Source organism: Camelus ferus, chromosome 11 (genome assembly GCF_009834535.1).
Source record: "Camelus ferus isolate YT-003-E chromosome 11, BCGSAC_Cfer_1.0, whole genome shotgun sequence".
In the NCBI taxonomy this organism is placed as follows: domain Eukaryota; kingdom Metazoa; phylum Chordata; class Mammalia; order Artiodactyla; family Camelidae; genus Camelus; species Camelus ferus.
The window spans coordinates 24,024,008-24,036,687 of record NC_045706.1 but is presented as its reverse complement, the minus strand read 5'-3'; the positions used below and the strand labels follow the sequence as shown (position 1 = coordinate 24,036,687).

General features: G+C 50.0%; 1 protein-coding gene across 5 annotated transcripts in view; it reads left to right on the top strand.

The window, feature by feature from the left end:
- The window catches only part of SUFU (SUFU negative regulator of hedgehog signaling), a 99,870-nt gene that overhangs the window by 62,297 nt on the left and 24,893 nt on the right, over positions 1-12,680 (top strand). For 3 of the 5 annotated variants that reach the window (XR_004323816.1, XR_004323814.1, XM_032491026.1), the window contains exons 4-8: positions 2,541-2,683; positions 3,582-3,667; positions 3,932-4,004; positions 6,890-7,046; positions 8,842-8,953. Coding sequence is in view for 2 of the 5 variants with exons in the window: in XM_032491026.1 (XP_032346917.1) it covers positions 2,541-2,683; positions 3,582-3,667; positions 3,932-4,004; positions 6,890-7,046; positions 8,842-8,953 (571 nt within the window). In the remaining 3 variants the exon portion in view is untranslated. The remainder of the gene's footprint in view (positions 1-2,540; positions 2,684-3,581; positions 3,668-3,931; positions 4,005-6,889; positions 7,047-8,841; positions 8,954-12,680) is intronic. The other 2 variants (XR_004323815.1, XM_032491027.1) reach the window with 1 other exon arrangement.

Sequence of the window (12,680 nt, the reverse complement as noted above, 5' to 3'; positions counted from 1 at the left end):
AAGCTCCTAGAAGAAAACATAGGGGGTAAACTCCTTCACATTGGTCTTAGCAGTGATTTTTTTTTTTAATTTGGCACCAGAAGTAAAGACAACAAAAGCAAGAATAAATAAGTGGGACCACATGAAACTAAAAAGCTTCTGCACAGCAAAGGAAACCATCAACAAAGTGAAAAGACAACCTACTGAATGGGAGCAAATATTTGCAAATCATATATCTGATAAGAGATTACTAGCCAATATATATAAAGAACTCATACAACTCAATAGCCAAAACAAAACAAAACAAAACAAAACCCCAAAACTATCTGATTTTAAATGAGCAGAGGAACTGAATAAACAGTTTTTCAAAGAAGACATACAAATGGTCAACAAGTACGTGAAAAAGTGCTCAACATCACTAATCAGAGAAATGCAAATCAAAACCACAATGAGATATCACCTCACACCGGTTAAAACGGCTGTCATCAAAAAGACAAGGGAAAACAAGTGTTGGTGGATATGTGGGAAAAAAGGAACCCTTGTGCACTGTTGGTAGGAATGTAAATTGATTCAGCTATTTGGAAAACAGTATAGAGATTCCTCAAAAAATGAAATACAGAAATTACTCTATGATCTAGCAGTTCCACTTCTGGGTATTTACCTGAAGAAAACAAAAACACTAATTTTAAGAGATACATGCACTTCTATGTTGCCTGCAGCATGATTTACAGTAGCCAAGATGTGGAAACAACTTAAGTGTCCACTGGTGGATGAATGGATAAAGAATGTGGTATAATCCACAAATGATAAATGCTGGAGAGGATGTAGAGAAAAGGGAACCCTCCTCCACTGTTGATGAGATGTAGTTTGGTGCAGCCATTATGGAAAACAGTATGGAGTTTCCTGAAAAAAACTAAAAATAGACTTACCATATGATCCAGCAATCCCATCCTGGGCATTTATCCGGAGGGAACTCTTAATTCAAAAAGATACATGCACCCCAATGTTCATAGCGACACTGTTTACCATAGCCAAGACATGGAAACAACCAGACAGATGACTGGATAAAGAAGATGTGGTGTATAAATACAATGGAATGCTACTCAGCCATAAAAAAGAATGGAATCTTGCCATTTGCCACATGGATGGGCCTTGTGAGGGCATTATGCTAAGTGATAAAGACAAGTACCATATGATTTCACTTATATGTAGAATCTAAAAAAATGCAAAACAAACAAACAAAACAAAACAAAACAACAACCAAGTTCATAGATAAAGAGAACAGACTGGTTGTTTCCAGAGGGGAAAGAAGGGGGTGGTGGGTGAAATGGGTGAAGGAGGTCAAAAGGTACAAACTTCCAGGTATAAGTAAGTTCTGGAGAGGTAGTGTACAGCAGGGTGACTATGGTCAACAATACTGTGTTATATATGAAAGTTGCTAAGAGAGTAGATCCTAAAAGTTCTCATCACAAGAAAAAAAATTGTGATGATGTGAAATGATGGACTTATTGTGGTAATAATTAAACAATATATCAAATCATTATGTTGTACACCTTAGACAAAGTGTTATATGTCAAATATATCTCCATAAAATTAGTGGGGGAAAAGGAATGAGGTAGCTTTCTATGTGTTGATATGAAATGATCTCCAGAATACATAACTTTAAGTGAAATGTGCAAAATGGTGTGAAGGGGAAAAAATGGAGAGGACCTATAGATGTATATAGGCTGGTCAATACAGAGGACGTGCAGGGACACCCAAGACGAGAGTCAGGGGTGGTGGGAGACTTCATAGCATCTGGGTGTTTTCCCTTATGGTTGTACTACCTCAGACAGATTTCTTTAAGGCAGTGGGCCAGTGTGAAGGGCAACAGTGCGACGAAGAGGTGGCTGTGTTTGCACGTTTCTCTTGGGCAGCCGAGGCCCCATGCCTGTGTCATGGAAACAGCTGCCCCTCCAGGCTGTCCATCTCTGCTGAGGTGTGTGAGGCACGATCACACCTCCATCACTGAGGAACTATTCCCTGAATCTGTCTAACCTGTGGGAAACCAGAGACAGCTCTCAGAGGCCCTCCAAGGCTGGGGCTTCCTTTTCGAGCACCGTTCCAGCTGCACAGAAATCCTGGGATGTTTTTCCAAGGTGAAGGGCCTTCACTGCCCTCCAGCCTCCCTGTGGACTTCTGCCCAGGTGGCCCCACAGTAAAGCTCTTTATTCTTTCCTGGCAGACCTGATCATGGCTGCTTCCACCCCTCAAATAAGTGAAGGTGCTGGGAAAGTGAAGGTGCCAGATGTCTTTGGACCTGCCAGGCCAAGTGAGCAGCCGCACTGGCAGCCTGTCATTTTCCACTGGAGGCTGGCAAGATTGGCGAGCAGGAACGTGTTTGGTTTTGGGGAAATAGCCATACTCTTTTCTCCCATCTGAGTGGATGCTTCCCCTCCCTTCACCGGGACCACCTTGGAAGACTGGGGAGCCTCCTAGCCTGGGCTTCTCAGACCCCAGGTCAGGCTCCAGGCCTGGCTGCAGGGCCTCAAACACTGAGAATCCTCATGTCTCTCCCACAGAGAACACCTTCTGCAGCGGGGACCACGTGTCTTGGCACAGCCCTTTGGATAACAGTGAGTCGAGAATTCAGCACATGCTGTTGACAGAGGACCCGCAGATGCAGCCCGTGCAGACACCCTTTGGGGTGGTTACCTTCCTCCAGGTGAGGCACAGGATGGACATGGGCTCGAGTCTTCCCTGGGTAGGGGGGTGAAGAAATGGGATTTCCTTGATTCTTCTCCCATTTTCTACTCCCTCTGATGGTTGTCAGGTAGATTCGGATGGTCTGATTTAACCTGCTGAGCTGGGAGAAGGGGGCAGAGGAAGGGACCATTTGGGTAGGAGAGAATGGCTATAGCTGAGGGGGTAACAGGGAGGGTATTTCTGTGAACTAGTAAGATCCAGACAGCTAGAGACACAGGACCTCCCCCTAGGAAGGCAGCTTTGGGCTGGACCTGCCCTTTATTGAGAAGGGGTGTGTATCTACTCCTGCTGCAGCTGGGCTGGCTTGTGATCATGGTGGGGTCTCTGTGAAGTTTCAGTTGTTTCCTTTGAGATTTACACAGAAGCTCAGGCCCTGTTAAGGGAGGGAGGGAGCTTCTCTGCAAGCTGCTGTGGCCCTTTGGTCATCGTTCCAAGCTTGAAGGGTCTCAAGATCTCCTCTGTTGACATTCCCCATAATACTAGACTGGGCAGGAACATCTCCCTGGACCTCCCCTGCTTCCAGAGACGTGGGCTGGGGACCCATCCTGAGGTGGCAGGGCCCTGATTTTGTCTTCTGCAGATAGGGCTAGGTTTTGCATCACCCCGATACCTGAGCTGTCACTACAGGGCAAGTGTCAGACCTCAGTGCCCTGTCTGTGGACCCGTCTAACTCCTAGCCAGGCAGCTTTGCCCTCCTAAGGGAACCATTCCATTTTTAACACATCAGCCCCTAAGCACAGATCCTGCCTGTGGTTCCCCCAGCTTGAGGTGACACAGAGAGCCTGGGTGGCTGATCTTCCAGATGGGTAGGAGGAATGGCCATTAACGCACAATGGCTTCTTGTCCCCGGATCTCAGATTGTTGGTGTCTGCACCGAGGAGCTCCACGCAGCACAGCAGTGGAATGGGCAAGGCATCCTGGAGCTGCTGCGGACGGTACCTGTGTGAGTGCACCCCTGTGCCCTGAGGTGGGGGCCTGGCTTCCTGGGCCTGGGGTTGGGAACCCCTCATTCCCCCTTGCGGGCTCCCCTTATAGTGCTGCTTAGGCTCTGGGTTTTCACATCAGGGCTTCCTGATCACTCTCCCTGATGGTCCCTGGCCACTAACTATTCCCCTGTGTCCTGGGCCTGGGGCAGCAAACAGGCGGTAGACCCAGCCCATCAGCCCAGACCCTCAGTTACCATCCTGTCCCCTTTCCTTGTCCACAGCGCTGGCGGCCCCTGGCTGATAACTGACATGCGACGGGGAGAGACCATATTTGAGATCGATCCACACCTGCAAGTATGTCCTGAGTGAGGAAAACCTTTCTAGCACCCTATGCCTAGGGCTCTTCCAAGTAATACTGGCTTTCATCCTGAGAAAATGGAGGAGCTTTATTTGTGAGTGAGTAGAAATATGGCATGATTTGGAACTTGTCTCCCGAGTTCTGCAGAGTGCATAAGGGAGCAGAGATTTCAGCCCAGGAAAACTTGTCTCAGACACATGTATTTTTGCATTTTAAAAGTATTAATCTTACTGTATGCAAATTATGCATCAATAAACCTGTCTTAAAAATCTGATCACCAGGACAAAAGAAAATCAGTTTAGTGGATATTGCTTGCCCAGTCCTTATCCTCCCACATTCCCCTTCTTAGAAGAACACAGACTTTCTTTCAGAGAGCCACCTCACTGCAACCTCTACCCTGTAACAGACAGTAGAACAGGTGATATTAACCACACAGCCCAGCTGCAGAGGGGAGCACTGATGGTCTAATGGTCCCATCCCCTTTTAGATACATTTTTCATCTTGGGCAGTTAGACACCGAGCTCCTCCCCTGGTAGGTTGGCATCCCTTGATGTGTAAAAAGAAGTCTTTCTACACACAGGCCTACAGTTCCCACTCACCGTGGCCCACCTGTACAGAGTTTCAGTGTCGTCTTTGAGTTTTTTAGAAGCAGCACTCTTTTTTGCATGCAGGTGAAGTCTGAAAGCCACATAGAGCACAACTTTCTTTCTCACGGGCTGCTCATGAAGTAGAAACAGCAGATAGCTAATAATGTGCCCGGCACGTGCCTGTCTCCTTCTCCTTTGCCCCAACCCACTCTCTGAACCTTTGCAGGTCATTGCCATCTCTGAACCTGTTATGCCTCTAAAAATCTTTTCCACAGGCAGCTGCCAGAAGTTACGTGTCCTTTAGGTAGGGCAGGAGGTGGCAGGGAGGTCGCAGGTGGACATGTAGCCAGCAGTCCCTGGGTTCTTTACTGCAGACCTGGGAGTTCTTGGGCAGAAACCCTACTTATTCACAGATGATACTCCTCTATCTTCCCAGTGCCTTTAACACTGAAGCTTTCAAATTGCTGCCAGGATCCTCTGTTATCTCTACTTTAAATGTGGTTTCCTCGTTGCTTCTGCTTATGCAAGAACCAGGAACCATGAAGGCTATGTTTCCCTAAGCCCTTGTTCTGTATCCACACTGGGATCCAGCACCGTGGGCTGTTGCTTGGCCCCTGTCCTAAGTGCTAAAAAAGAACTTGATCCTTTGAGCTAGTAGGGTAAGCAGCCCGTCCTTTCTCTGCATGCCAAGAACTATTCTCCCTGGTCTTCAAGCTCTCCTGAGACCAGCCAGCAGGACCCAGAACACCTAGTGGTCTTTAAAAGCAAGTAGGGGCACTTGGTGAGAAAGTCCAGCTTCCTTTCCTGGTGGCTCTGTGCACCCAGTGGAAACTCCTCTGTGCTTGCTTGTGTCTTTCTGGGGCCTGCTTGCTGGCAGTTCATTTTAGATCTGCTCCTCGTCCTCTGCTCCAAGCTTTACCACTAGACAGCTGTGTACATGAACAAATCCCTGAACTCCTCCACATCTTCATCCTTTCTTGCTTAGTGTAAAGTAAGTGGGCTGAACTAGTTGAGCCAAGAGGTGTCCTCAGCTGCTTGCTTGGGTGAAAGGTCTCAGGGCGGCCAGTGGAGAGGAAAGAGCACAGACTCCATCCTGAGCAAGCCAGAGCACAGCCCCTCCCAAGAGCACAGAGAGCTGCTTCCCATCATCAGCCTCCTCTTGCCTCTGCTGAGAACCCCAAGCTTTGCCCAGGCTGATGGTAGCACTGGAAAAGAGGAGGGTGTGATGGGAAGAAGGCATCAGGCCAGGGCCACCTGCTGACTGGTCTCAAGAAATAAGGACACTATGTAGGCTTCCCTTGTGCTTCCCGAAACAGGCTCCGAGGCTGAGCAGCAGGCTATTTTAGAGCTTTTGGAGTCACGGGGAGAAGGTCCGGCAGATGGGGAGGTGCAGACTCTTATTGAGGTGCTCACTCAGGAGCTTTATTTGGCCCACATGACTTTTTATGAACAAGGTTGCGGAAGCCTCCCAGATGACCTTTAATCCAAAGCACAACGTCACAACTAGGTTTTACCAGAAATCCCAGGGTGTTTGTTTCCAGCTCTTCCTTGAGGCCATTTGGAGTGTTTGGACTCAGCAATACCAAGGCTGTGCAAAGGCAGAGCCTCTGGTGGAGTCTGCAAGTGGTCATTGCCCTCCAGACCCCAATTTCTGTCTAAGAAGTGGAAAAGAATCTCCATCCAGAATCCTTGGCGAAACAAGTTGGCAGTGCAACGAGGGGAAGTCCTGCTCCTCTGCTCTCTGGGGCTCTTCACTGCGTGACCACACCCTCTGCTGTTAGAAGAGGAAACTGCAAGTGTGGAGACTGAGAAATGGGGCCGAGCCCCAGCCTGTCTGGCCGGCCAGACTTCCACCCTGGCCTCTGTAGCAGCAACTGGAACTGGAGGAGTTCTACCAGGGTGATCAGTGAGGAGAGGAGGGACTGTGCCTTTCTTCAGGGAAGTAGTTCCTGGCTCTGCCACATCAGCTCCATGGGCCAGCACAGGGTAGGCAGAGTCGGGGCTCTGAAACAGGTGTGGTCAGTTTACTGGAAAGCTGGTAACAGAGGAGAAGCTTCCCTTGGGATTTTCATTCTTCCTGGTTTCCCCTAATTCCTGGTTCTCCTGGGGGAGCCCAGTGCTGGCAGAGACCATCAAGCATTAGTAACCGGAACAGAGAAAGGTCAGATATCCTGCTCTTCCAGCATCTGTCCCATGCTTAGCTCTCGCAAGGGCTAAGCAAATACTGGAAAGGTGGTGGTGACCTTGGGCCACCAGTTCTCTGAAGGAACTCTGGCTCTTTGGTTCTTTCCAAGCAGGAGAGGGTTGACAAAGGCATTGAGACAGACGGCTCCAACCTGAGTGGTGTCAGTGCCAAGTGTGCCTGGGATGATCTGAGCCGGCCCCCCGAGGACGACGAGGACAGCCGGAGCATCTGCATCGGCACGCAGCCCCGGCGGCTTTCTGGCAAAGGTAGGAACCATCACCCTCCCTTTCCCCAGGCTGGCTTTCAGACTCTCTAGGATGGATCGGTAACAAAAACAGCCCAGTCAATAGTGTATTTCCTGGCAGGATTTAAACAGCAAGTGAAGTCTTTCCGCAGGGTAGCATCAAGGGAGCTTTACGGATCCATTTCTCCTGTGTTTCCTGTGTGTGTTTCAAATGCACCACCAGCAGTGACCATTGTGTTTCAGATTTGCCGCTTGCAATCTGAGGTCATGGAGGTGAGTGGAAGTCCTAGAACAGTTACAGGAAAAGGCCGTAGTCCACCCAAGTGCAAGAGAACAAGCATTGGCCACCCACAGAATTGACACAGGGCCCAGCTCTAGCCTGAAAGCCATGCCAGACCCAAGGATCACTCTGGCCTTGGGCCTTCCCAGGTCTGAGATGCAAGAGGCCTAAGGGTGAGGCCAGTGTGCAGACTTCCCCGCCCTACTGTCCTGCAGATACAGCAGCATGGACTGGGCACCCTTACATTGCATTCTGGGGAGGGGGCTGTGGGGAAGGATCTCTCCTGTTGGGAGCTCGTTGTGCTGGTCTTGGCTATAGAAACAGCCGTGGTTTTTAAAAAAGGGCATTGCTATTTACATATACATGTGTCTACAGCTGCTCTTTCTACTTCCTTTCTCTGTTCCTCCACGTTTTCTTACCTTTTGAAGAATAAGAAACCTAGAATCATAAATAAAATACCTACACATGTGATTGCACTTATAAAAGGTTTTCTTTTTCCATAAAGAACAACTTAAACCCCTAGTGCAAATATCTGACCCCTTTCTTTCCTTCCTGCTTGTTCTAATGGTGTGACAAGACTGTGGGAGGTTTTGAGAGAGTGTACAATTGTTAAAATTATTCAGTTCCTTTTGACAAAGTAGGTAATTTAAGAAAGGATTCATAGTCTTGCCCAAAATTTCAACCATTATTGGCTATGTTTTACAAATTATAAAAGTAATCCATGCCACTATAGCAAATCAGCTAGAAAAGTTAATAATCACTTCCATCATCTACTCTAAGCCCAGCCTTTTTGGTATGTGTTTGTATATGTAGTGGAGTAAATCTTAGACCAGAATCTCAATATAGGGGGCCAGACTAGTAAGCTTCACCCCAAAGACCAGCAAAGCACCTTGCAAAGAAATAACCCCACCAAGGGATGCCTTTCTCACCTTCTGGCCCTTGGCAGACCCGTGCAGAGGCAGAGTTCCCTGGGATAGACCAAGGTGGGGAGATGACTCAGCCTCCCACTGACCCAGCCCAAGGGGAAGGGGTGGCAGAGCCAGACACCAACTGACCACCCAGAACCCAGGAACTTGTGTAAGAGACACCTGCTCATTTGTGGCAGAGCACTTACAGTCCTCACTGGCACCCATTAGGTGGGCAGAATCCCTGGGTGGTCTTGGGCAGTGGCCTTGTCAGCCACTAACTGGAGCCATGTTAAGGGTAAGCCTAGGACCTGGGACACAGGAAGGGAGAGGATGGTGAAGGAGAGCCCTGTCTCGGAGGGTGCCCTTCTGAGGTCCAGAGGCCTCTCCCTTGTCTTCTACAAGAATGGTGCTCTTGAGGCTGGAAGTTTCTGAAGTGCATGGTGCCTCATCTGCCCTGTGTCCTCAGGCTGCACTAACTCAGATCACAAGGCTGATGCCTAGAGTGACTTTAGGACCAGCCTTTGCAGGGGCCTTTCCCCAGCACATCTGCAGAGCCAGGCTCCGAGGACAGGGCTAGGGGATGCTGAGAGCCCAGAGGGCCATCAGATAACTTAGTGGTATCATTGCAGACACGGAGCAGATCCGGGAGACCCTGAGGAGAGGACTTGAGATCAACAGCAAACCTGTCCTTCCTCCAATCAACTCTCAGCGGCAGAATGGCCTCACCCACGACCGGGCCCCGTAAGTTCCCCACCCACAGAGGGGGTTAGTGCAGCTTCCTGACAGCAATGTCCCAGGACTGGGACAAGGGGGCAGTTTTGTCCCCATGGCTTGCATGAGCGAGAACAATGCACAGAGCCCTTGCTGGATGGACTCAGGGTCTCTGGGGTACACGGATCTGTGGGTCATAAGGGACTTAAGAGGGGGCCCAGCAGAGCAGAAATATAAACATCAGTAAATATTTACATGGGCTGTGTGACCAGATGGGAGGCCAAATTGGGGCAAAATCTGACTGGGGCCTCCCAGCCTTGTGGGAGCCCATTGTGCTGAGCACGATTCCCCTCCTTATCTCAGCCTCGGCCAGAGTTGCCCTTCCTTCCTTCCTGGAGCCTGGTCTCCGGCTGATAGCCACAACCCCAGGGGCCTCCCTGTCTGGCCAGCCCTGTACTGGACGCCTGCTGCTGAGGCCCTTCTTCCTGCCTCCCTTCCATGGGGCCCAGGGAAGGGAAGGGAAGTCCTTTGCAGGCCTCCGCTGTCTGTCCAAGAGACCCGGTAGCCCTTGGGATAGATTGTGGCCACCCCAGTGGTCAGATCCACTTCTTGCTGACCTCTCTTCCTCTGATAGGGAACAAATGGTGGGCAGAGTTAGAGCTGGGCACCCGGCTCTGCCTCTAGTCCCAGGGCAATTCTAGGGAATAGCTGCTGGCAGGGGATAGCTGGGAGCTGGCAGCCCAGAGCAGGAACCTTGCCTGCCAGGGAGGAAGTTGCTGTGCCCTGGGCTACAAGGGAGGCAGGCCACTCCTGCAAGACCAGGGTGATTCGTCCTTCTCCTAATAAGTCTTTATTACACACTTGCTATGTGGCAAGCTTAGGACCCAGAGGGCCATCTGGATGTAGGCTCTTTAGAGGGGCACATAAAATGAAACAATTAATTGGCATGATTCTGGCTGTGGATGTAATTTTTTAGAAAGTTACTTTGAATTCTAGCTTCAGTTGCTCATCCATGATCCCCAGAAATAGTAGTGATTTAATGCACTACAGAAAAGACAAGTCAGCATGATGTAGAGTAGTTAGGGAGGGCTTCTTGGAGGAGGAAGAACATGAGATGGGCTTTGAAGGTGCCCTAGAATTTTATCAAGCAGGGGAAGGAGCTGACAGGGATGAAACGGTGGAGGCCTGGTTGGTTAAAGTTGAGGCTGCAACCTGGGAGCGGATTGTGGAGTTGGGAGAGTTATTCTGGCAGCTCAAGATGGCCCACCTGGCGAATCTGCCATTGGCAAGAGCCTGGAGAGGCCTCCACTGCTACCTCCGAGCAGCTTTTAACTCCAGCCAGTGGGTTTCTGCAGCCAGCTCCCTTGAAGTAGCTGGCTTAAGGCACCACCTTCCCTGGCAGCAGCAGATGGCCAGGCTGGGTTGTGGGACATCTGGAAATGCTCCACCTGTGAGTCTGGAGCCTGTCCCACGGCCATACTCCTTCCCATGCCCTGCGCTTGGGCCCTGTTGGCACTGGTGGGAGGACGGGAGGAATTTGAAGACTTAAAGGCTCAAGCAAATTGCCCTGAAACTTGTACACAGTCTCAGTTCAGATGGCCCTTCTACCTCCAAAGGTCTGGGTTTCTGGGCAGAAGGGCAGGGACTTCTTTGGGCTGAGTTGACTGAGCTTTAAGTGGGAGAGATGGGTGGGAGCAGATCAGAGGTGCAGCCCTCAGGGGTCATCTCCCCTCCTTGCCATTGAGTTACTCAATCGGGTGTCCAAAGTGCTGCAATCTGCTGTCTGGAGGAAATCAGAGCTCCTCCTCTAATGTTCTCAGTGCTGGTTACCAATTTGTTAACAATTGGCTGAGGAATGATTCCTCTTCCTTTGCTAAGAACATTTTCCAACACACCCCTCAAGTCTCTAGCTCCCTGTTATCTCAGAATCAATGATGGTGGACTCAGTTCAGTTTAGCAAGCACAACTGGAATATCTGTGCTGCCCACCCTGGGACCTGACCCCATTTCAGATAAACCGCATGGATTGCGACTGAGAAAGCCGACCCAAAATGTGCTGGCACCAGTGTTTGCTCCTTTCCCTGTGGGGGAGCAACCAGCACTGGCCCTATTGTGTCTCCGTGTCCGATTTCCTTTAGTCAGGCTTTCTGGGCTGGGGCTCTGATGCATGGGTCTTCGTGGGTCTGAATGTGCTCTGAGGAGACTGTGGAGATAGACTGGAGGCTCAGAAGAGCTGATGGAGCCTGGGCTTTAGCAGCTGGGCTCTAGTCTACTTGGGGGAGTTGGGCACTTGCTCTTTCCCACCTCAGTGGCCACTAACACTTATAAAATACTTAGCACGTGCCAGGTACTGTTCCAAGTACTGTGTTAGTCTACTTCATCCTCATAAGTCACTCTGTGAAGTAGATAATCTTATTATCCTCCTTTTAAAGATGCAGAAACTGAGGTACCGAGAGGCTGATAAGTAACATGGCCAGGATGAGAACAGGTGGCACCTAGGGCAGTCTCTTGGCCATTAACACGGTGTGATCCTCCTTACTCCGTCCTCGGGGACTGCATGCGGGACACCCCAGACCGTATCTCTGAAGTGTAATAACCCTCATTGGTGGACCTCCTCTAGATAGTCAGAGCATGAATAGAGACCTCTCCCATGACACCGAGGACAAGGCTAAAGCCCCACATTAGAAGCTTACTGTTTGCATTTAACTCTAGGGAGGGCATGCTGTCAGCCTCGGTGCTTCCAAATTCCCAGAGATAACGAGATGGGTCATAATTGGCTCATTTATACCAGAATCACTTTTTGATACAAAGTGTTGTTTTCTCCATGTTCAGAAACAAAACCAACCCCATCTCTGGCCCCTCCACCACTTCAGGGCTAGGGGATTTCTTTTTTTTCTTTCTTGAGGCCTCACTTCCTGCTTCCCAGAAAGGCAGGCCCCTTTGGGTAACCTGCTCCTCTCTCACTGGCCCTTGCCAGCCCTCCTCCCACCACCTTCCCGGAAGGGGAGTCCTTGGCCCTCTTTCGGGCTTCTTCCCGTGTTTCACAACCCCTGCATTCCAGCCGTGAAATTTGTATCTGGCTTTTCCCAAGATGATCAGTTGAGAAAAGCCTCCTTCGGCTTGCTGGCGCCTCCTTTCCCACTGCCTGCCCGCGTGAGTTTGGGAAGCAGCTCCTTTGTGCCACCAAGGGGAGCCTGGCTTCAGGGCTGCGCCTGCCAACATTTGTAAGGACCTGGGTCAAGGGGGGAAAAAGTCACTGGGCATCCTCTCTGTCTGAGGTTGCCTGGTTAGTTAGACGTGGACTGTTCTACAGAGTTTTGCCTTTGCTTCCCAGCCTCCCCACAGTGACCTGGGGGATGTGCATGGTCAGGTGCTTTGCATGGGGAGGTTTGCATTGCTGTAAACTTGCTCTGATGCTGGGAACCTGCATCAGTGTATCACGACCTCCTCCTCCCTCTGCCAGTGACTCACTGACTGAGGTTGGGGGACCTTTAGGGAGCTCTCTGAGTTGCATAATACCCCCAAAGAGGAGCAGGGCTCATGCATGCGCGCGCGCATGTGTGTGTGTGTGTGTGTGTGTGTGTGTGTGTGTGTGTGTGTGTGTGTTGGCGGGGAAGGTTCCTGGCTATATGAGAAACATTTTGTAGTTGAGGCACCTTTAAAATGCAAACTAACCATTATTGCTGAGTCAAGTTTCTCAGTCTTGTGGAATTGCATCAGCAGCTTTTAAGGCTTTTTATTTTTCCTTGTTGCCTTAA